Here is a 23,902-nt window from a genome sequence, read left to right on the forward strand (position 1 = left end):
TTTCTGGCTTGCAAAGGGCACTACTGTAATCCTGGCGGTTACAGAAGAAAAGCGGGAGGAAAATTATGAAAAATAGAGGGACGTGGAATTGGATGGTTTTTACTCCCTTTCTTTTTATTTTGAAGAGAAGTGTGTGTGTATATATATATATATATTGTTATGGCGTTTTAACGAGACCAGAGCATGAATAATGCAGTTGCGCATTATGTGGTCGCTCTAATTAGAGCCCTGATATACGCCTCCTACGACAATTCGAGGAGGGGATTTTACTCGCTGTATTTTTCGTTTTGCTTCTGATGATGGCCGTGCCTCGGATATCTTTCTTCGCGGTGCAGGTCTGAATTTAAACGAGGGAAGTAGAAAATCTTGCTCGCGGAAAACCGAGTGAAATCTCGCGACCTTAATTGCTCAGTTAATTTGTTCTGCGGTGAATCAATAGGAATTGAAGCTAAGTCAATTATGCGTCTCCAAATTGACTTTTAAGTAGCTTGAAAGTTAGCCTGCGGAAGGATCGTTAGAAAGAAACGTGGTCGTTTTAGAGATATTATTTTAGCTAGTAATCATTTATTCCGAGCCTCACTTTCCACTTCGTCCACCCAGTCGTCGATGTGACATTTGGAGCACTTAGTATATATAACCGTTGAACAGGTGTAATCAATAATTGACAGAGTACTAATTATAATCGAAGGACAATTTGATGTAACGTTCGGTGCACATATATGGTTACATTATATATGCATTCTCCACTCGATGCACTATTAGGGACCTCAGAATCGATATTTCGAACCTCCTTATAAACTACCCGATGATTATTCCAGAAACACCAAATTTTCCACTGAAAAATATTTCCATTCAACTTCCTTGAACTCCAAAATCATTTAATCAGTGGCATTTTTGAGTTACCATTTTCATATTTTTGAATCTTTTAACTTTTCAGTGGTAATTGTACATTCGTAATAAATTTTGATACGATGAAATTTATAGTTGAAAACATAATCGTGGATAAAAGCCATTTTTTTTCTTATAATTCACCAAATCTTTTAATTTTAATTTTAAGGTCTAAAAATTTGCAGGAATATTGGCAAAGGAAAAATTCCTGGGGGGGGATACATCCTGTGTGATCACGAAGGGTTAATAATTCACCCTCCACATAATTATTAAAAATAATTGCAACTATCATTTTTCACCTCTTATCTGCAACTTCAAAACCCCTGAAATTGAATTTTCCAAAACACAACATGCATTCTAATATCCAAGCAGGTGATCTATTTTTTTTTCAAAATCCTTCCCTTTATCCGCGCCTCTCGTAGACTTTTTCCCACGCGACAGAGGGCCTCTAGAATCTAAAAAAAAAAGGTCGCGCTTCTCTTATGCAGCGAGCCGAGTGCACAGACGAATGCACTCGGCCGCAAGAGCGTTGCACGCGGCGCCATTTAATTACGCGACGTTAATCTCGCGGCGCGGCGTAACGAGCCACTGCGATTTCGTGAAAAATTTGCTAGCGTCTAGGGAGCGTCAAGGAGCCTTGTCTGTGGCTTGCAGCAAGCAACATTTATAATCCCGAGTGGATCTCGCCGAAATTTAAGCTAGCCAAGTCCCGCGAGTGCATTCTCATTAAAAGCCACCCTCTCCTGACGACTTCCACCTCGAGTCCACCGAAGATTGTAGAAACTGTTTTCCTTATTTCGTAACGAAAGCAGTACTGTAATTAATTAGCAGCCAGGCATGAGGCTCGAAGGGGGGCTCTGCGTTCGATGGGAATGGAAGTTGAAATCGATTGAAATCGGTTCGTTCACCCCCGGATGTTTATTACACCCGTTAGGGGGGAGTAGAATGGACTTTCGAACGGGTCGTTAGTGCAACATAATTACGAGCATAATCGAGTTGCCACGCGTGAACGGAGCTCTAGTCGCCGTTCCAACGAAGTTGCAGGAGGATCCTTATTACGACTCCCTGAATATTTATAATTATGCAGAAATAGGTGAGGATGGAGATGAAGCTACTCGACGTAACTGTAGATTGGAAAATGAACGTGGAGCATGAATTTTTAAGGAGGGAGCTGCCACCTTGGGAGCATGAAAATCGTGGCTTTATTTTAGCCATTTTTTCTTTTAAATAATCAACTCAACAGGAGATCTGATTAATGGAATATATTATAAATCTCTTGAAAATTAAAGACAATTTTTGTTTACTTTCGAACAATTCCTTCCAAAGGAATAAAATTAGATGAAACTCTGGGCCGAATCAATCAAATAACTTTATATTCTAATCGACCAGGTCTATTCTACGGTTCATGTTCAGAAATCTGTGGCTCAAATCACAGATTTATACTTATTATATGAGAAAGAACATCCAATAAAATATTTAAAACCTGATTAAATTCATTTTAATTCACCAAAGAATTAGTTAAAAAATAACATTCAATTGTTTATTTTAAAATTATTAATAATAATGTTTTTTCACTAGATGTCTGAAATGCAGAATAATTGATCCCTTAATACTAGATAATATAATATAATAAGTAAATTCCTTTGAATTTTTTATTTTAGATGATCGACTTTCAAGCAGCAGTGGTTACCACAGAAGCCTTTTTTTTAGAGAACCTTCGAGTGATAGACAATAACTCAGTTATTGATAAATATTTTTAAATAAAAAAAATGCGATGCACGGTACTAGATGCAATCCTTAAAAGGAAAAAAGATTTTTTGAGAAATGTTATAGCTTTTGAGTAAAAAATTTCCAAAGACCACCCTTTTTTCGGCCTCCTGACTGAGCATGACCCCTTAAACCATATTACTGTATCAAGCGAATACTTCTAATGAAACCTAATATTCTTTAATATCTCAAATAAAACTATTAATTTGACTACTACTACTACTACTACTACTACTACTAATAATAATAATAATAATAATAATAATAGTAATAGTAACATTAAGAATACTTATATTAATTATCATTATTAATTTCTTTACATTAGTGGATATATCTAATAATTAATCACAATAAAAAAAAAATTAAATCAATTACAGTCGAACTTCGATAACTCGAAAACCTCTATAATTCCATGATTTTTTTCCCTTCTCCTGAAATTCGAGTTATCGAGGTTCGTCTGTAAATGAAAATGATAATAAATCTATTTTCAATTTTCGACTGCGCGGATCTCCGAACTGGTGTTCCCTCGAATAAAAAACCAAAAAATTTAATTTTCTACATGACGTGAACCAAAAGGAAAATTTAAAAAAAAAAAACAAAGAAAATTGCTAAATAAACCTACGATTTTCATGCGTCCAAAGTAGCCCTCCTGAAGATCTATGAGTTCCTCGACCTTCCATTTCCCTTGAATTCTGAAAATTACGAATTTCTGCCTAGAGTTCTACGCTCAAGGAGCCCCGAGCTCCGCTAGACAAGCCTCCACGCGATTTCTTATACCAATCCTCCGCTCCAAGCCCAAAGAGCAGTGATCTCTGAACACAGAGCCCATCGACGCGTCCATTCCGCGCGAGAGCCCCCGGAGGCAGAGCGTGCATCGCTGCAGGAAGAATAAAAAAGCTAGGAAGGAAGAGGAGCGTGTAGAAAAAAAAAGAGGAAAGGAAAGACAGAGGCTTCCATGGCGCGTGTCCAAGTGGCAGCTGATGCACTTCACCTGAAGCCCACGCGTCTGAGGGTTTTGTCTTTCGTGTAAACGCACGAGTGGCCCCTGCTAGACCATCCCTTTCAACCTCCCCTATTGTCCCACCCCCTAGAAGTCAAACGGCGCCCGTCGCAACTAAGACAATGGCGCAGTCCTCATCGGGGGTTCATCGAGGGCGCCAAACTGCGAGCTGGGTCACTCCCATCACGTTTCCCTGTCCTTTTCACCTGGAAGTTACACTTGTTTCGCTTGGAAATTTGGGAGCCAGCAACCCCTCAGTTCAAAGAACAAAGAAAAGACGAAGAGGAAAGACAAATTTCTTTCCTTTTTGTGTAATTTAATCGCGGTTACTCGCACCTGTTACCACTCGCGGAGCCCTGGAAGCTCGAAGTGCAAGGAGAACCGTAACCCGGTCGAGATGCCTCGGGAGAGGTTGCAGTTTCGAAAGGGCGCGCAGGAAGGGGAATAAATTGGAGGCAGGGTGGCGTATTAAAGCCTCCCAAGAGGCGAAACATCTGCCCGTCGGGTGTTCAGGACTCGTGCCGCGGTGCACGCGTGCTGTTGCACGCACACAGTGAAGCCTGCCCCTGAAGCACGCACCTGGCTCCGTGTTTTTTAACCCCGGGAGCAAGCTACGCCTGGTCAAACGCTTCCTTTCTTCTTCAATGAACAGCACTTGGCCGGAATACCTATGGGAAGCGTTTACGTGGCCCTCTGCAATTAACCACCCTTGAATACAAGAGGAAATCGTGGTTAACGGCTCGTTAATACGCGGGGAATTTTTAGGGGATGCGGTGGAGCACAGTAGCCTTTTAATTTCGGAGAAATCAATGATATTATTAATTTACATCGGAGTGATAGATATTTGATAGCTCACAAATATGGCCATAACGTAAAGGTACCTAAGTAAGTCGATATATAATATAATATATACCGTAATATCTCAAGGCAAATTATTTATTTTATTTAAAGACAAATCTGACATTTTATTTTTATTTTATGTGTTTAGAATGTGGAAGGAAGAAGAAAAGACAATTAAATTTAGAAAAGCAGAAATATAATAACTGTACCTATTTATTTTTCCATTTTTATTGTATTTTATAACTGTGTTATATAAATTAAAAAGATGTTTCACTTTACTTTGCTTTTAATATATTTTTTTAAATAAAAAGTTAAAATTAACAAGTTTAAATGGAAAATTAAACTATGATTTTTAGTTTGAATTTTTTAAGGCTGACAAATATTAAACTGTTGATTTTCTTTAATGCTAGTAGTAGCATAAGATGTTCAACTAATATGTGTCCTTGGAAAACAATTTTATTGCAAAATTTAGATACGGTGGCAATTTTGCGTAAAATGCGGCAACTCTGCCATAATTACCCTAAACTAGAAAGTTAAACGCAAAAAGACGCAGATGCACCCTCCCTTCCCCATAAATCGAGTCCGCGAACTTTTTAGGCCTCCCGTCGCAAGCCGCAAACGTCATTCGCTTATCCCGCGAATCTTTGCCCTTACGTAAATCGCTTAATTGCCGTGCATTGCGTAAGGCGCGGAAGGTTGAGTGTCACGGGCGTCTTCGTCATCATCGGTGGCCGTATACCTGCTGACACTCACGCGAAAGGCGATACGCGGTCTCGAGAGTCGCTCGACAAGGGACACCCTCTTCTTTGACGACTTAATGCGCCTCCCGAGGGATGCGCAGGCATCTCTTAACCCACATCGGGGATCAAATCATCGGACCCTGTGAAATTCGCTTGGATTTCAGTGACTATCTTCTCCCCGCTAACTGGGATACGTCCTTGCAATTAAGGGTGAAGTGGAAGGCGCAGTGGCGAACTTGAACCACTTGACACTTTGGATGGTAAAAGATTTTAAAAACTTCTGCTCGAAGCCAACGATACTTTCGATACTTTCCAAAGGTGCGAATCCACAATGAGATTTTAACCCTTAACTGGTATTCTGGGGTCACTCATAACTCCAAGGACGCAAAGTTCGCTGCAAAATTTTTCGTTGGCAAAAATAGTTTAACTTTCTACGTTTCTATTATTTGATACATTACCTAAGAAGAAAATATTCATAGAGGTTGATGATCCAGTGTCGACTTTAGAAATTTATGCGTCCTTTTTTATTTGGGGACCCCAGTGTACCAGTTACGTTTGCCAAAAACGGTATACCAGTTAAGGATTAAACGAGACTTTTTTATCATGAGATAAAAATCTCAGCAACAACTAACTGTAAATAATGAAAATAGTGGCGAAAATTTTTGAAAATATAAACTAGTCTCGTGAGATTAAAGTCTCGCATGATACTTAAAAGAATAATTATTATTATTATTATTATTATTATTATTTAACATTATCTCTTTTGTCCCATGAAAACTCTCATCCCGGATTCGCACCTTAAGGGTTAACGACCTAATTAAATCGGGAATAATCCAGCAATAAAAAAGAAAATCAGATTTCTAGATTTGATCCGAGCGTAACCTTCGCGCGATCACTCGATGGAGGGGGCTTTAAATCGATCCAGCTCACTCATTCACGATCCTCGTGTCGAGGACGAAGAATGCCTCTGGTTGCCAGCTGCTCGCGATCCTCCTCGATCGCGACCATCCTACCATCCTTAGAACACCTCGAGAGTTCCTCCAGTTCGCATCCGCCTACTCGACCCTCCGCCTCGAGCTCGTCCCGTCTTTGCTCCATCCCCTCGCGCAGTGGTGAAATAGTTTGCGCTGGATAGTCCCTGAGAGTCTGAACGCTCGGGAACCAAGTCCAATATGGTCGTTTGCGTCCCTGGCTTTCTCACGGGCTACGCCGCCGTACGACGCTCGTGTGGGGGTGAATTTCCAACCAGCGATGATTCATCGAGTGATTCACGGAGTCCAGGAAACCAGTGCTCGAATCGGTAATTGCTGGCAGATGGTGTATGAAGGCGTGTGAAGGGTGGTTTGTGGTGGTTTGTGGTGGTTTGTGGAGCTTTCACGAGGCGTTCGGGCTATCTTTTAAGCGGAATAACAAGTACAGTCAGAGTTGGGCATTTTTTAAATAAATTTTCATTCGAGAATTTGATTGCTTCGAGTTTGATGAAGTTTCCGAGTCCCAATTCTGTACTCTCCATTGAATTTCTCAAATTCAAACGTATGTAACAGTTCCCCTGAACTCAACCTACCGCAGGGCCGAACGAGGACCTTTAAAGGCCCTAAGCACTGAAAAGATGTCGAAGCATTTCCGATAATTTCACTCCTAACACAAGTTAGATTTTAAAATTCCTGATTCTTATATTGCTTATTGGTTAATTCCACCTCCATCCACCTTGGTCTTCCTTTAAAAGCGATCCTCGAGGCCGAAGCACGTGGGTGGTATTTAAACGACTCCGAACGATGCTCTAAAAGGAGAGACCGTTCGTTGGCTTTTCCATTTTCTGTGTCAACGACTTCCTAGCTGCACACTCTAGATCGCATAAAATTAAACTGAACGTCGTTGGAAGCTTTCAAACAAAGCACCAAGGACCGCGAGAAACTGTTTCACTGCGGAATTAAATGAACCGCTATGTGACAAGGAAATTCTTCCGAGTGCAAAGTAAAATGCCAGGAAAATTGTTTCTACAGAGCGGAATCCGCAGAATAATATTTCCCAGTCGAGTGCTGCAACAAGAAGCCGTTGGTCTGTAGCTGGGCGAGCGCGTTTCGGTGGAAATCGTAGGCCTATCTCTCCCCCACGATAAGTGAAATCTCCGGAAATCACGTTTGGTAATCACGCTCCGCGACCGGATATTGAATAAAGCGCCGGCGCAGCTCTGAAATATAATGAAAAACAAGACGAGCCCGCGTAGAAAGAAATAAATGATTACTGGAGTCAGCCAGCGATTCTCCCCGCGGGAGATATGCTTGGAAATTCGCAGAGGAGTGTTTCCTCTTTTAGACCGTCGTCGATGACGTTGCCAATGACGAACGGTGGACAGAGGATCCTCGCTCCGCCTTGACCTTTCCTTACATGGCCCAGGTAAATTCACTATGCCAGAGCAAGCCTCGAAGGGCTCGCGCAGTGCCGTCGGCTCGGGAACACACTTTCATCGCCAAATCTGGTTGGCAGGCTTCCCTCGAAACAGAAGCTAATCGCTGGCGTGAAATCCAAAGGGAAAGGTGGCTTGCAGGTTTTTACCATTCGCACACGTTCCTCGTGCGCGAAGAAAGTAGTCGCGGTATAACCCTCTCTCGACGATTTCTTTTGGATAGAGGAGCTGGTGGATAGGTAGCAAAGTTGGCTCTCGTTCACGCGTCACGGGGGAATTAATTATTAATTATTGGGGGAAAGTCAGAAAAAAAATGTTTGGTGGTTTCTGATTCTACGCTATTCTACCTGTTGTGATACCCCAGTGTACATTCTCCCACTACCCATCGCTACTCTACTCTATACTCGGGACTAATACAGTACCACGCCATGCCGAGGCTCGAGCATTACAGCAATCCGCACCCTCCTGTTGCAGCTTCCCGTCGAAGATGGAGAGGCCTTCGCAGCACACCTCGGCCGTGAACCAGGTCCACGGTGCTGGGATGCACGGAGTGTACTCTTCGGGGAGTCAGACGTCCCTGACGGCGTCCTACATCACCGGCCAGTCGTACATCCAGAGTCAGAACTACGGCCACGGACCGTACAACTCGTCGTCGAACGTGCGTGTCTACGCCCACGCCGGCTACAACCAGCCGCAGAGTTACGGGACCATGGTCCAGGGCTACGGTGGCCAGCCACAGACGGGGTATCAGCAGAATCACCTGAAAAAAGGCCCCGTGCGCAACGGAGACGTGCTGAAGAGATGCCGACTGCAGACTGCGTAAGACATCCTAAATTAGTTTTGCAGGGCCTTAAGTGACCTAGAAGTTTAAGAGCAGGAAGCGCATTTCTTCGTTGCTGAAGTTCATTTCTCATTACTGTATAGTACCCGGAAGGGCAATCAGTTGGCATTTTTCGGAGTTAAGCTTTCCAGAGGTGTTGTTCTGAAACCTCGAAGCTTCACACTTTGGGACTCTCGTAGCTTTTAAAATTTCGCTATGACCACACTGTAAATTTATGAACACCGAAGGGACCGTAACGTTTGTCTTTGGAGCAGGTACGAATTGTCCCAGGACCTGCTGGACAAGCAGATCGAGATGCTGGAGAGGAAGTACGGCGGCGTGAAGGCGAGGAACGCCGCGTTGACTATCCAGCGGGCGTTCCGCAGATACACTCTGCTGAAGAAGTTCGCCGCGATCACGGCCATGGCGAAGGCGGAGAAGAGGCTGAGCAGGAAGCTCCAGGAGTCCCAGGACAGGTCCTCCGGCATGAACGAGCACGAGAGGATGGTCTACCACAGCCAGATCTACATCCAGCAGCCGCAGACGGCCAACAGGCCAATCCCCATCAGGAGCATGTCTCTGAGGGAGAGGAGGCACGTGGAGAACTCCCAGTCGCCTATTCCAAGGAGCCAGAGTGGCAGGTGCGAGGTTCAGGTTCCTGGGCACCAGCACGTAAACCACATTCATCAGAGCGGCAGGCACACGCCGTCTCTGGTGCCCAGCTCTTGCAGCAGGCACCAGCAGCTACCTCCTAGCCCCTGCTGGGAGTCCAGCTCCCAGGAAAGTGGCTCCAGCATCCACTACTACAATCCACAAGTACCTAACTACTTGGCTTGCTATTCTAGTCTATTTTCACTCGCAAACTGTTGATATCACTCAGCTGTCTTTGGATTTCCAGGAAACCCTCTGCGGAATCAGGCAAGAAACGCCCCCTCGCGACCTGCTAAGGACACCCTGCACGTCGCCATCCACCCCTCACAATCTCCAAACACCTGTGCCCCAGAATTGGAACAACACCAGCCATTTGGGGTCCGGCAGTAGGTCCAGAGGCTCCGCGAAGAAGGTGCCGCCGGAAGTGCCAAAGAGAACGTCTTCCATCACCTCCAGGTCCATGGAGCCGCGGCACAATGGCCTCAGCAAAAGCGTGGAGAACGGTAGCCTCAGCTCGGTCCAGAGCTCCGGCAGCGACTCCACTAATTGTGAGAGCTCCGAGGGCGACGCTCAAAGGGGATCACCTGTATGGAAGCACAAAGGAATCGTAAGTCCCTCCCCGTCTGGCCTTTGTTCCGCGCCGTCTTGCTCCTCTGCACTTCAGAGTGTAATTAGTGGAAACAGAGGTGTCTGATATGGCTACTAGCAGTCATTTGCGAATTACTTGCTTGCAAAGGGTATACCTGGCTTGCAAAGAGTATGCCTTGGTTGCACAGAGTATCCCTGGACTGCGTCTTTTTAATTTTCTTTAGAACCTACTTCGTGGGGATCAAGACCTGACAACAATTCTCTTTCCACAGTCAAGTTCGCCGGAGCACCAGGAATGCGCAAACCACGCGACAGACTCCAGCACGATGATAAATAGCGCGAAGGATCTGGGTCATTCGCACGCCACCTCTGGCTATCAGCTGCCAATGATGGACCATCCGGAGAGCATGCCTCAGACCAGTTACAAAGTCTCGGAGACCGTGAAGAAACGCCAGTACAGAGTCGGCCTAAATCTCTTCAACAAAAAGCCAGAGAGGGGAATCAGTTACCTGATCAGAAGAGGATTCTTGGAGAACAGTCCCCAGGGCGTGGCGAGATTCCTGATCAGCAGGAAAGGACTCTCCAAGCAGATGATAGGGGAGTACCTCGGCAACCTGCAGAACACCTTCAACATGGCTGTGCTTGAGTGAGTAACTCACTGTCGCTTCGTAGCTCCTAGTGGCAAGAAAGTGGCGAGGCGGACAAATGTAGCGTCACATTCGGTGAGAGTTAATTTATTTGTTTATCACCGGTGATCGGTGGCCGACGTTGCGGAAACAGGCGGGTCGGTGTCCTTCGCTATTATTTACCGTGGAAAGCCAGGTTTCACTTGTCACTGTCTCTCTTTGCGGGTGAAGCTGTGCCAATAAGCTTATTAGCCAGGTTCGCGGTCTAAATGGTCAAAAAAAAAAAATTTCTTTTTGCACCCAAAATTCATTTTCACCAGTTCCTTAGTTCACCAGTTATAATTTATTAAAAAAATAGTCACCACTATATTTAAAAAACAGTGCAAGATCCACAATTTTTAATTTTTTTTTTAAATCCTTCGAAATACATTTATATATCACTAAACTCTACAACATATCCAAGGTTCGGCAAAATCCGAAATGTTACTAAAAAAAAAAAAAAAACTGTCAAACTTCTCCTGGAATAATGAAAGAAACTGAAAGGAACCGGCACTAAAACGGGTTAATCTTCCAGATGCTTCTCCCACGAGTTGGACCTGTCGGGCATGCAGGTGGACGTGGCGCTGAGGAAGTTCCAGGCGTACTTCCGAATGCCTGGCGAGGCTCAGAAGATCGAGCGGCTGATGGAAGTGTTCAGCCAGCGTTACTGCCAGTGCAACCCCGACGTGGTAGCCAGGCTACGGTCCGCAGACACGGTCTTCGTCCTAGCCTTCGCGATCATAATGCTGAACACGGACCTGCACACTCCGAACCTGAAGCCAGAGCGGAAGATGAGGCTGGAGGACTTTGTGAAGAACCTCAGAGGCATCGACGATTGCGGGGACATCGACAGGGACATACTGGTTGGGATCTACGAGAGAGTGAAGGAGAACGAGTTCAAGCCCGGCTCGGATCACGTGTCGCAGGTGATGAAGGTGCAGGCGACGATCGTCGGGAAGAAGCCGAACATGGCCCTGCCGCACAGGAGATTGGTCTGCTACTGTAGATTGTACGAAATCCCCGACATCCACAAGAAGGAGAGGCCCGGCGTCCACCAGCGGGAGGTGTTCCTCTTCAATGACCTTCTCGTCGTGACGAAGATCCTAAGCAAGAAGAAGAACAGCGTCACCTACACCTTCAGGCAGAGCTTCCCGCTTTGCGGCATGGTCGTCACGCTGTTCGAAGTTCCTCGTGAGTCCAAAGACGGTTCTGTACCTTCATGGCCATTTTTTCCCTCCTGTTTCTAATCGAGACTTCTTCCTCCTCGCTAGACTACCCGTACGGGATCAGACTCTCCCAGCGCGTGGACGCAAAGGTGTTGGTCACGTTCAACGCGAGAAACGAGCACGACAGGTGCAAGTTCGTGGAGGACCTGAGGGAGTCCATCAGCGAGATGGACGAGATGGAGACGTTGCGGATCGAGACGGAGCTGGAGCGGCAGAAAAGTAGCAGAAGCGCCAGAGGCGGTGCCGAAAACAGGGACTCCGGCGTGGCTGACGTCGAGATCTGCCCGTGCCCCGGACCCTGCTCCGACAGATCCGAAACCACCGACATGGACACGCAGCTGAAGCGCTCTGCCCTCAGCAACTCGCTGCTTGACATACACGAACAATGTGAGTTGAGCTCCTCTGTAAACTGTCAAGAACGGTCCCCCGAGGAACTCCTTGAAGGATTCTGAGAAGGGGCGTAGCTTGTAATCGATCGTTCGGAGAGAAATGTTGGGCTGGCGATGGAAAAAGTTAGCTGAGACTTCAGTTTTCACGTTGCCACTGTGCTACGGATTAAATTCAGTATCATTGGAGTCTCTTTTCTTCTGTTCGCAGTTGCCGGTGAGAAACCGCAGCGCCGTGGAAGCGTGGGCTCACTAGATAGCGGTATGTCGATTTCTTTTCAATCTACGTCCGCCAGCTCAATGAGCCAAGGCATTAAACACCCCGGGCAAGCTCATCCTATACACCCAGGGGCTACGATCCCTGGCGGTACTAAGGGACTGGCTCAGCAGCCGTCTTTTTTAGGGGGTCTGTTCGCCAAACGGGAACGAAAGCTATCGCAATCGGAGGAGTCCGGGCCCTACAGTCGCACCACGGAAGTATAACCGCTTCCTGTGGTACCTAAAGGATCTCTCTGTACATTCGGTTCTCTTCTAGTACGCTTCGTAACCGCGTGACGCGTTCAAAGGACACCTAACCAGCGTGGCACTACCACTCCCCCGAATCCCGCGCATAAGTTAGTGCACGGCTTGTGTCGCGACACAGTCGGCACTTAGACAGCACCATTCAAAACTTCTCGGGAGACTTTCCACATATAAATACATCTCCGCTGCTCGCTACACTGAAAGAGTATCATGTAACTCGGTACACGGTACCGAACAAGAGCCTACAACTTCTGTACATAATATTCTTTAGTATAGAAAAGCAGCGGAGACCTTTTCAGCTATTTAGACACAAGTATAGAAAGCTACAGAGTGCACTAACGTGTGCGCAATTTAATCCAAATGTCGCGCAGTTATCTTATCAGCTGGGACACGCGGATTCTCTCGAGCTCCGAGAGAGCGTACAGGCACACTTCGCTTCGAGGCAGATGTATCTTCAAGCGCGAGAATAGAGGAACAAGTTACCCGCTGGAAATCGAGAAGAAGAAGCGGGGAAGGTGATGAAGAGGTAGCTGACCGGACGCAATGTAAATTTCTTGGATCGGGCAGGATCCGATCACTCGAAGGGGAAGGATTGGCGAGATTTCTATCTCGCTCCGGCGAGGTAGCCCCTACCGGCACGTGTATAGTATTTATTCATCCAAAAAGTCGAAACGATACGTTCTTTCTTATGGTATTTATAATTTCCAATGCGGGGAGCTTGGGCGATCCGTTTATAGTGTAGATAATCCTGTCGTTGAGCGCGCGAGCCCCGCGAGACCGATCTCTGAAACGACAGCGTCGAATCATGTGAAACAGAGAGAACGACTCGCGGAGTGTGCTCGGGTAATCTCGTGTTTTTGCAAGTATTGTCGACGTAGCTATACTTAAATGATTGTACATAATAGACACACACACACACACACGCGCGCGCGCGCACACACACACACACACACACACACACACACATATATATAATACATATATAACGATAATTGTATGATTATAATGATGATTCTGTAACAAAACGTAGCCTAAGGAAACGATAAGCAATCCCTCTCAATGTTAGGTGCATGTCGATGTCTAACAAGTTTTTAATATCACAGCAATGGAATTTGCGCGTAGCGGTGATGTAAGGATTAACGTTTAAAGGAAGGGGCGTTTCTTATTGTTACGGTACATTCATAATTCTCCGGAAATCGTAGCTCTGCTTGTGCGCTCGGACTCGAGACGGATAAGGCTACGGAAGAGGCTTCGTTGAAATTGCGTTAGTTTCTCGTCTCGTATAGAGAGCTTTCAGCATCGCAACGATGTAAGGATTGGCGCGAGTCCTTTAGGAGGCTCGGGAAAGACAACTCGTATGCCTTATGTACTGCCACAATTCATCCAGAGACGGGAAACTGACTTTAGCTCGCGGATTAGGTGGAGGACTTTCGGCGGCTGTAGAATCACACGGAGAACTGAATATTGTGTACATACGCTCGCGATTACTAATTTCGAAGCGGCTAAGCGGCGGAGGATACACGGGATTGACTTCGGAGTTTGGGTTACTTTTGTACAGAGCTGTACGTTTATTTTCGTAATTCTTTGATAAGCACTGCGTCGCGTGATTAACGCCGAACGTGAATTCTACATTAACGTTTGAAGAGCTCCCATGTGGCCTGCGAACCTTCAGCTGCTGCAAACACATCCTCTGCGACTGTAGCTTACCTTTTTGCACAAAGAGTTTCGGAATGAGGTACTTGTTAAACGTGATAGATTTATTAGCGCAAATGTTCCCACATTTCCCTGCGATAACTGGTTCTAATCACTGTAAAATCGAAGTCCTTTATGCAAGGAATCTTCGTGGCTGAAGGGCTCGAGTAAAAGACAAGCTGGGAGGATTGGAAGAGGTGTTGATCGCATGTACATAAGCTCCCATCGATCCGCGACAGTCCCTAGCCTTCAGCGTTATTAATTCTAGTCTTTCTCATCAGGAGAGCCTTCCCGCGCACTCTGATCGCGAGGGAAATAAATTCCATGGAAAAATCGAAGCATTGGAGGAGTCCTGACCTAGCACATAAAGGCGTAGATACACTAAAAGCGCGAGAAGCGTCGATCAGTGATCCAAGATACCCCTGCGAGACCGGGATCGCGTCAATTTGCTCGCCCGGTACCCCGGACGTAACCAAATCACTTAACAGAAATTCTGTGATAATCTTCTTACGAGCGAAAAATGAAAAGACTGATTAGGAAGACCATCTCTAAGTCGCCGTGATACCTGGACCGTTCGGAAAGTGAAATCGTTAGGAAGAACTCGAGACACACCGTTCAGTGTTTTCCAAACACTTTCCCTTCCTCGCCGCCGATTTAATTATCGCGATGGAACTCATTCTTGCAACAGACTCGGATGGATTTTACTTCGAGGCGGAGGAAGGTTTTTGTTCTGAAAATGCGCGGGAAAGTATGCGCGGGCAGGATGAAGTGATCGTACGACATCGAACCAATACAACGGTGATTAAATTCAATTCAACTTGACGCGATCTCCGATACTCGACGCAGTCTGCAATTTGATGAGAAAGTAAAGTAATCACGTTATTAATTAAGATAACTCCCCCCACCGTACGAAAGTATCGCCTCTTTTGTTAATCTAACGAACGCTGTATGCACATTGTGTTAATAAAGAACTATGAGTCTGAAACGTGGAAATCCGACCAGCCTCGTCGTATCTGAGATAAACAGCAACGCGGAGCTGCCTGGAATGAAAATACACGGTTTATCGTTTCACTAAATAATATCATATTTAGCAATAATTTTGTATACATCCTGAAATCTCATGTAAAGATAAAACTTGTATCTATGTCTTACAGTGCGCAGAAGTAGAAAATAATACATTCTTCGTAGATCCTAAGGCGCTTAGATCTATTCGACTGCTCGCGATCTGTCGAAGCACAATAATGAAATTGTTAAAAAGTGATTTGAAACAACAGATACCGTACAATTCGTCCATCATCTACTTAATTTCGCCGGCTTGAACCCGCACGAGGAAAAGGGTAGAGGATCGTTCTAAAATAATAAGAACAATTAAACAACAGGGAAAGTTAGTGTTTCCTTCGTTTATCGCGGTCGTCTCTTCTCTGCTCGCGTTCGTCTTTGCGCTTCGTGGTAGCGGTGGTGGAACTGCTGGCGCGCTTTGCTTGTTTCAAGAACTGATCCAAACCGAAAGGATCTTCCTCGTCCTTCTCGAACTGCACTGGCCCTGAACGCGTCGCTGATCTGTCAGTTCCGCTGAACTCTTTGTCCGGAACGAACCTGGCAACACAGAAGAAATTAGGAATTTCTTCGCCAATACTGGGAATAAGTACAGTAAAGATACAACAGTTGAGCATTGACTAAATAAAAAATTATTTAAATAACGGATCAAATAGCAGTTGCTCTAAGGGGACTAGGCAGTCGAAAAATCAATTTTTTATTGTATTTTCCGAAAGTACGATAAAATTCGCAAAATTGTAGATTTGGCAGCTAAAAACGTCAAGCGGCAACCTATAGCGTCGCCTTTGCCCAGAAACTTTAAACGCGTTTTTCTCGAATATTTTTTTCTCCTCATTTTTTCCTGATTGCGAACGAATTGAAAAAAATTACAGGATGTGTAAAACATGTGCCATTTCAGCGCAAACCTCTGATATGTCCGTAAAAATTCGAGATTTTCATAAAAAGAACAATTAAGAAGTCACCGAATTTTGGTACCGCACCATCATGGTACACTTTGAGAATTTATTTAATAAAAACTATGAGGTTATACTATCTGGCATTTTGCCTGCATATTAAGGTATGTTTGAAGTAATACTCAGAATTTTTTATCGCACATATACCTAGATATAGTCGGTGGCGCAAGCTTTTTCAAAAAAAGTCTTTTCCGACGGGCGTTGGTGTGGGAACTGTTTTAATCCTCCAAAATGAAAAAACTACGCAAACATACCTTAATATGCAGGCAAAGCGTCAGATAGTATAAAATTATAGTTTTTCTTAAATAAATTCCCGAAGATAACGTTGAAAAACGGGCATTTATACTACACTGCATTCCACTTAAGAGCGGACTCGTTCCACGTAGGAATATACTGCTGATTGGTCGGAAACCGGCAGGAAAACTGCTACTACGACCAATCGCGTGTGGCAGATCCGTGGGAGCTGCTTAGGTCCGCTCTTATATGGAATGGAGTGTAAAATTAATCCTTTTATTTTTTACCTTTCATTCGTTACTCAAAATGTTAAATAAATATTTTGCCCACCTTTATTAAAGATACTAACCTGTTCGTTTTGACAAGTTTCTCCAGATCGTCCCCATAAGTATCCTTATCAATATTTTTGCTGGGACGGTATATGTGCGAGCCAATCGAATTGGAATCCTTCCACGGCTTGTCGTAAACATTGTACTCATCGTCATGCCCATAACCACTGTCCATTCCCTTGCTAGTGTTGAACAGTCGCTGGTCAAACTGAGCCTCTCCGCTATTGGGGATGCTCTTCGCCGGCATGCCCAGAGCGATCTGTTCACTAATATCACGCTCGCGTTCGCGTTGTAGTCTGGACCGTTTATCAGGCGCGGCGCGCGCTAAGTTCCGCTCCCTGGCACGGTCCTTGTGTCGTTCTTGCCTGAGCTGATCCCTTTCTCGCGACTCTTCCGACTTATCTGTATCGAATTAAGCGCACTTTATTACGGGCCGCTCGGACTTTACGGGTACCCGGCTCGCTTTATTCGAGTACCTGAACAGCTCTACAGAGCAAGTCAGAGTGAACGAGCGTCAAGCGAAAAAGCTAAACCGAGTTTATTTTTTCCACTTGATGCTGAAAGTCAGCATGAAATCGCACCTTAATTCCGAATTTTTCAATGAAATCTTTTTTAAAATACTTGGGAAACTTATGACTATCATGAACAATCGAAAAGAAATTTCGATTTTTTTACCTCGAAATACACATGTACCCCCTCCCCCTGAAAACAAGATCGCATAACGCGCATCGAATTCGTGTACAAACCCAGCGCAGCAGACGACTTCAGACCAGCGCGCTCTTCCCTGGCCTTCTGCGCCAGTTGCCTCAAGTGATCCTCCTTCTTCTCTTTCTCCTTCTGAGCCAACTTCTTCTCCAGCTGGGCGCGCATCTCCACAGCCTCGCGCGCTTTCCTGTCAGCTATATACAGCGCTTCCGCCAACTTAGCAAAGTTCTCGTTGATGTGAACTTGCTGTAGACCTCTGCCGTCCGCAGCCAGACGCTTATCAAGGGGTATCGTGTAACCCTGCAAAGCACAGCCTCGTAACACTCTGCTTGCAGGCAGCTAACTAACTGGACCCACTGCAATTACCTTCGCGTTCTTCCAGTTACTGATGCACGGTGGTATTTTCCATTCCTTCTGCTCCTTCACCGTCACTTTCCTCGTAGGTGAGTGCATCACTGGCGCTGGTGGCGACGGTGGGCCTCTCGGGATCTTCTTATTAATCCTACAATTCGATCGCACTGAATTACTCAACGTAATAAATCTTTCTCTAGACAGAGTACGACTGTCTCGATGTTTTCCCCGCAGGAAAATTATACCGTTACAAAGCTCACTTGAATTTCGGAGGTTCCAAGGGATCGATCTGAGCCTCCACCATTCTGATGACCCTCTGCTTGGCACCAGAGTTGAACGACTGCCCCTGCTGCGAGGGGGTGTATCGAATGTACTGAGCCGGCGCCTGCTTCTCCGCGCACCTCACTGGCATAGCAGCAGCTATCTTCGATCGCGTTATCTTCTCCAAAGCCTTCCTAGTCTTCTCGGTGAGCTCGTCGATCTCGTCGGTGGGTGGACGCTGCAAGCTAGGATCCTCTTCGCTCGTTATTTCCGAAGGCAACAGGTCGCTCAGCTTGCTATAGACGATCTAGAAACAATCGGAACGCAGAGAAATAGATACGAATTTTCGTGGACGGTAATATCCGAGTTACCTTGTCTTTGGCGTGGCCTTGCCTAGCGATCATGTCGTATTTCACTTTCCCCTGCGCGTCCAGCTGAACCGCCAGAGCGTTGCTCGTGATCTCTTTCCCTTTTATTCCCATGCCAAGTGGATATTGCGCCACATGGATTTCTGGGAATGCTCCGCCATCTCCGAAATCCTGAAAACGACGCGAGCATCTTTAAACGCTAAACGCAAACTATCGTGGTCTGTTGGATTAACTAGTGGTTCGGAGTCCAGCTGAAGCTGGAGGTCCTTGGGTAGCGATCTAGTTTCATCGTAGAATTGCTTACTTCCGAACACCGTGGCACCCATCCTTTGCGCTGCCCGTACGGAGGAGCGGTGACGACTGCTTTGACGAGTGCCGATACTGGCCTCTGGCGCAACTTTTGCTCACGGGCTTCGTCCTCCCTGTCCCACACCACCTGCGATGGTGCAGGTAGTAAGCTGCCACAGAAAGAATTATGCGTGAATGCTACGGGAAGTGTAAACTGCATTCGTGCACAGTGTGACATGTTAAGTAGGAGCTTGGAATTGATGCACAGTTTCGTCTTTCGTTTTGTTTAAAGATTACACTTCCAAGTTTCTTCTAATTGGACTGAATAATGTTATTCTGTATGTCGAGTGAAATGAAAGTGTTATAATGCTGAGTTTAACACGCGATAAGGAAACGAAGTTTAATTAAACTAAAACACAAACCTTGCCAGCGACATTTTATTAATCGTGAAACACTGATGCTGCCAACTATGGAAATGATTTATGCACTCGCCATAACAACGAAGGTAGGCGCGGATAAAAAAGTAGTGCAGTCGTCGTAAAAAATCCCTGAAATTAGCGGGAACTAAATGTCCCTAGACGAAATCAGCTGTTGAGTGATCTCACTGGATTTTACTGGCGTCGACCAATGAACGTGCAACTTCAGAATAAAATCTAGTCAGATTTAGAGCACTAGGTTAGTTTAGGTTTATTCTTTGGCATAGTTACAAACATATATACCCTATGCCAAAAGTGGCATTTCAAGATATTTCTTATAGGTATAGCCCAACGAACTTTAGTCTCTCATCTGTTATTTCTCTCTCCATTCGAACATTCTCTCTTTCATCCAAAAATACAAAAATACCCTAATAATGTGTCGTACTACCATGCATCAATATCAATAACGCATATTTTGTTTATAAAGTGAATTTGACAATACTCAAAGAGGCGGGTACTCAATAATTTTCTCTCTCTAGAGGACCCAATATGGCGGATGCGCATACTCACCTCTTTAGTGCTCTACTCAGATCACTCAACAGTTCAGTCTACTGAACGCACCCATTCCCGTCCTCCTGATAGAAATGCTGAAATCGAACTTTCTGCTCGGAAAACATAACCTCTAAGAGGTTTACTAAAGTCTATTTTAGTATGAAAAGAAAGAATTTTAATTATAACATCTTTTTTTCTGTTAATATGGCATTGTAGAAACATTCATTCGTTTAAACTTTAAATCATTCATATTTCCCGCTCAGACAGTACCTGGCGCACATGCATGATATTCCTATACGGGTGGTCGAAATCTATTTTATTTTCATTTTTGGATTTTCTCGATTTTCAATTAAAATGGCGCATCAAAAAAATCGCTTATTTTTCAAAACTAATATTTATTAAGTTTGTACCAAAAAAAGGAATATTTTTAAATTTCGGTTTTAAATATTTAGTTAAATTGGCGCTATACAAAATGGGTTTAAAAAAGCAAGATGGGTATGTTTTTCTTTACCATCATCCCAAAGTTGTCCTCCCCCTGCAAAAAAGTCACCGAACGCCCTTGTCCAGTGGGTGGCCAAGGGGCTCTAGCACCAGGGAAAAAATAATTTTTGCCGCCCTTTATATTTACTTATGAATAATTATTTTAAAATATAATTTTTCACAGTGAGTGAAATTTTTAGTAGCTTCAATACTAGAAGCATTTTATTCTATAAAAAAAATTAATATTCATAAATTACTAATTAACCAAATTTGCCGCTCTGGGCAGTTGCCCTGCTTACACCCCCCTAGATCGGGCCCTGCATCAGGGGATTGGAGCAGACCAATATTTTATTTGCTCCGCTCCGATATCAAAATAATTGCTCCAGCTGCTTTTTTTTAAATAAAAATTCTTTTAATACTTTCAAACAGTGACCTTTCATTAGCAACAAACTCCATCTTAATAGCTTTTTATTTCCATACGGAAAAAAAATACATAAAGAATGCTTAATTTTCGGGCAAAGAAAGTACTATACCTCCTTAACACCTAGCTGCGCGGCCCTAAGATATAATATTTTTTTCAATGTTGAAAAATTGAGAATTAGTATTTATTAAAAACATTTCATTCATCTGCTCTTATAAAATGAAAGAAAATTCATATAATAAAAAGAAATTTGGAGCAGTGGAGCAGTACAAAATTTCTGTGCTCCGGCTCCGCTGCTGCTCCGGGTAAAATCCCATTGCTCCACTGTTCCGCGCTCCGCTCCAACCCTCAAAGGAGGGGCTTCGTAAAAAGAAAGGAAACCCGGATTTTATTCTTTAACCGAATTTTCATAATCACCTAAAACAAATTTCATTGACTTTGCATTAAAAATGTTCTTATCTATTCAACTAGGCTCCCCCCAACATTAAATCTGGGGTGCGCCACTGATTCGTGCTATATAAAAACTTGATGCCTACAATTAATTAACAAAGACATACACTAGAATAAATATTTATTTACAACATTTCAAATTCACTTACAATAATTAATCCTACTTAATAGAGACACGAGGGGATAATTAATCTCCTAGCATTCTTTACGTTCTTCGCACCGATCGTTCATACATATCCTTGAAAGCACATCGCCGCACATGCCCTCCACTTTAACATTCGCGATATCGTCAGCCCTGGTTTTTCCTATGTTCAGTATGGCTATCGGTTTCCCAGCTTTATTCGCTTGCAACGCTATCCGATAGCCGGAATACGTGGTCAACGTAGTACCCAGAGCTAGCAAGCAATCAGACCGATCTACATTGTACCTTACGCTCTCTACTACCCGACGCGGTACGTTGTCTCCGAAAAATATTATGTCAGGTTTAAGAACGCCGCCGCAATTTCCACACGGCGGAACAGTAAATCCCTCTACTTGCTCCTGTTACAATTTACAATCGTTTCAGTTACGTTCAAGGCAACGTACGTTGCCTAAGCTTCGCTAGGCTTGCGAGCTTAAGCGATAGCTTACTTGCGATAAGTCCACGTCTCCATCCGGTCTTATCATTCGACTAGTCGCCGTCATATTCGGGTTCAACGTGTCGAGAGCATCTTGCAGATAGTACCTACAAATCCTTCTATCGCAATTCAGGCACATTACTTTGAACGCAGATCCATGCAACTCTATGACTCTCCTACTACCCGCCTTTATGTGCAAATTGTCTACGTTCTGTGTGATGATGCACCTTACTTTACTCGCGAGCTCTAAGTCCCTCAGTATTTTATGAGTTACATTCGGTTTAAGCGAGGAGAATCTGTAGAATCAAAAGTTTCCAACTGTTATAAGTCGCGTTTAAGGGGTCATTCTGTTAATCACGCGGCAAAAGTAGGCAACTCTTCATTTATTAATCTCCTTATAATGTATACGGAACAATTGTTTAAATACACTTTTAATTGTGTTTTTTTTCAATGTTATCTGGAGTTCAAAATTGCGCCTTTGAAAACACGGCGGCAGTGATTTCTGCTCACAGACTCGTCTGAAACAAAAAACCAAACTGATTCTTAATCATTATGAATACCGCTATCGCAGCTACCAGAATTAGCTACGTAAGTGAAAATTTAACAAAATTGCGCGCATTCAAACTTACGAAGTACGAATGGAAAATTTTGAAACTTGAAGTTTGAATGCGCGCATTTTTGTTAAATTTTCACTTACGTGGCTAATTCTGGCACCTGCGATAGCGGTACTCATGATGATTAAGAATCAGCTTGATTTTTTTGTTTCAGATGAGTCTGTGAGCTTAAATCACTCTTGCCAGGGAGGTATTTCCTTTCAAAGGCGCGATTTTGAACTTCAGATAACATTGAAAAAACACAATTGAAAGTGTATTTAAAAAATTGTCCCGTATACATTACAAGTAGCTTAATAAATGAAAAAAAAGTTTGACATTGTTATTCATTGTATTCATTGAGAAAAAAAGCCTGAATGTTGCCAAATTTTGCGGCGTGATTAACAGAATGACCTCTTAAGATCCTCCACCTCGGTCTTTACAGAACAACCACAACCTTGGCCAGCCTATGTAATTCCTAGCCCAGTAGCGCCTTCGAATAGTCTCGCTCTGGCAGAAATCTTTGTACAGTACTGGTCTACGGGTGCTCCTTGCGTAGAGCCCGACGCCCTGGGATCTGTAATCAGGAATACCGCTCTCCGTAGAAATTCCTGCTCCTGTCAGGACGCATATGCTACTGTGGCTATCGACAAACTCTTTTAGTTTCAATAGATCCAAATCCTTCGCTGGCTCGCAGTTTGGAACGAATCTGAGATCCGACGAGTACATTCTCACTGTAAAAAAGCTTCGGATAGTAGTAGTTCATGTTTGGTTCAATGTAAAAAGTTGGGTGACTTACGTATCGGTGAAACTCCGAACTTACGCACGCAGTCGTACATCTTTAGATAAGTGGAGTTCATTGTTAGGATGAAAAGGCTAAATGTTATTTAAGGTTAATTTGTTCTAACAGTACTTTCATCGTCTTATCGCACGTCGCGATCTTTTCGTATCGATGTACATCGTATTTAAAATAATTTGCGTATATATCGTGGTCAGAAGTCAGCTATTATTTGCTCCGTGCAGCTAGAAACAAAAAATACAGACCAACAAATGAGTTGATGAATTATGTTGTGAACTGAACTGTCCACGTTCAAAATGACATTTGTGCGCAGAAAACCTTTTTATATTTATTGGTTTCCTTTGCATTCTGGGGGACTAGGTTTATTTAGCATATTTTATTACGAAATGTGATGTATTTTTTTATGATGTACACGTGTACATGAGGCCGAAAGTAATTTAATAGAAACGATGCAAAGTATTGTTATTGTAAGGTAACTGTTCCTAATTTTACTTTATTTTTATACTGATTGTTTATTAGGGTCTGTAATTTATTGAATAAAATGAACGTTTACTAAAGACCGCGATGGATTTGACCTGTTAGCAATTAATTAAATATAACGAAGGTGGGAGGAGGTTTGTGTTTTAAGATACAACTGCAAAATTATGCAAATTAATTCATTTCCTGCGGTAGTTCGATTCGCTGAAAGAAAGGTTATGTTCTCGAACACGCAAAAGGTTGGTACATTTATTTATTTACGATCTGAGGGCGTGGGCATCTTTTGGGGGCTTTATAGATTATTATGCAATTAATTTGCAAAATAAAATTGTTTATTTATTGCTCGAAGAAGTTTTTTGAAAA

At 43.9% G+C, this 23,902-nt stretch overlaps 3 protein-coding genes across 11 annotated transcripts in view; 1 reads left to right on the top strand and 2 right to left on the bottom strand.

Annotated features, from left to right (window-relative positions):
* Positions 1 to 14,486, top strand: part of Siz (Brefeldin-resistant Arf-GEF family protein schizo) — a 61,037-nt gene extending 46,551 nt beyond the window's left edge. For 4 of the 9 annotated variants that reach the window (XM_076825996.1, XM_076826004.1, XM_076826001.1 and 1 more), the window contains 7 exons: positions 8,117 to 8,461; positions 8,735 to 9,278; positions 9,361 to 9,720; positions 9,974 to 10,347; positions 10,902 to 11,557; positions 11,638 to 11,979; positions 12,169 to 14,486. In XM_076825996.1, the coding sequence (XP_076682111.1) occupies positions 8,117 to 8,461; positions 8,735 to 9,278; positions 9,361 to 9,720; positions 9,974 to 10,347; positions 10,902 to 11,557; positions 11,638 to 11,979; positions 12,169 to 12,461 (2,914 nt within the window). In that variant the 3' untranslated portion in view covers positions 12,462 to 14,486. The remainder of the gene's footprint in view (positions 1 to 8,116; positions 8,462 to 8,734; positions 9,279 to 9,360; positions 9,721 to 9,973; positions 10,348 to 10,901; positions 11,558 to 11,637; positions 11,980 to 12,168) is intronic. The other 5 variants (XM_076826002.1, XM_076826003.1, XM_076825998.1 and 2 more) reach the window with 5 other exon arrangements.
* A 765-nt stretch (positions 14,487 to 15,251) lies between these two features.
* On the bottom strand, positions 15,252 to 19,279 carry Bx42 (Puff-specific protein Bx42). Its single transcript, XM_076826023.1, has 8 exons — positions 19,160 to 19,279; positions 18,754 to 18,907; positions 18,453 to 18,620; positions 18,081 to 18,388; positions 17,836 to 17,971; positions 17,511 to 17,769; positions 16,785 to 17,166; positions 15,252 to 15,788 (listed from the first exon to the last, which is right to left on the bottom strand). Exons 1-8 carry the CDS (start codon positions 19,171 to 19,173, stop codon positions 15,578 to 15,580), a joined length of 1,632 nt encoding a protein of 543 aa, XP_076682138.1. The 5' UTR covers positions 19,174 to 19,279; the 3' UTR covers positions 15,252 to 15,577.
* Positions 19,280 to 21,160: 1,881 nt separating this feature from the next.
* On the bottom strand, positions 21,161 to 23,625 carry LOC143375742 (NAD-dependent protein deacylase Sirt4). The gene is made up of 4 exons (XM_076825149.1): positions 23,063 to 23,625; positions 22,721 to 22,997; positions 21,687 to 21,969; positions 21,161 to 21,596 (listed from the first exon to the last, which is right to left on the bottom strand). Exons 1-4 carry the CDS (start codon positions 23,121 to 23,123, stop codon positions 21,252 to 21,254), a joined length of 966 nt encoding a protein of 321 aa, XP_076681264.1. The 5' UTR covers positions 23,124 to 23,625; the 3' UTR covers positions 21,161 to 21,251.
* Between the last annotated feature and the right edge of the window lie 277 nt (positions 23,626 to 23,902).

This window comes from Andrena cerasifolii, chromosome 13 (assembly GCF_050908995.1).
Source record: "Andrena cerasifolii isolate SP2316 chromosome 13, iyAndCera1_principal, whole genome shotgun sequence".
Lineage (NCBI taxonomy): Eukaryota > Metazoa > Arthropoda > Insecta > Hymenoptera > Andrenidae > Andrena > Andrena cerasifolii.

Excerpts from the sequence above, each read along its gene's own strand:
- Bx42 (XM_076826023.1), bottom strand. Across the intron at positions 18,389-18,452 it reads AAGGCCACGCCAAAGACAAG|ATCGTCTATAGCAAGCTGAG; the intron begins GTAACTCGGATA and ends GATTGTTTCTAG. Across the intron at positions 15,789-16,784 it reads AAACTTGTCAAAACGAACAG|GTTCGTTCCGGACAAAGAGT; the intron begins GTTAGTATCTTT and ends CTGTGTTGCCAG.
- LOC143375742 (XM_076825149.1), bottom strand. The coding sequence starts at position 23,123 with ATGAACTCCACTTATCTAAAGATGTACGACTGCGTGCGTAAGTTCGGA. Across the intron at positions 22,998-23,062 it reads GTTCGGAGTTTCACCGATAC|TGAGAATGTACTCGTCGGAT; the intron begins GTAAGTCACCCA and ends GCTTTTTTACAG. Across the intron at positions 21,970-22,720 it reads AATTACATAGGCTGGCCAAG|ATTCTCCTCGCTTAAACCGA; the intron begins GTTGTGGTTGTT and ends TTGATTCTACAG.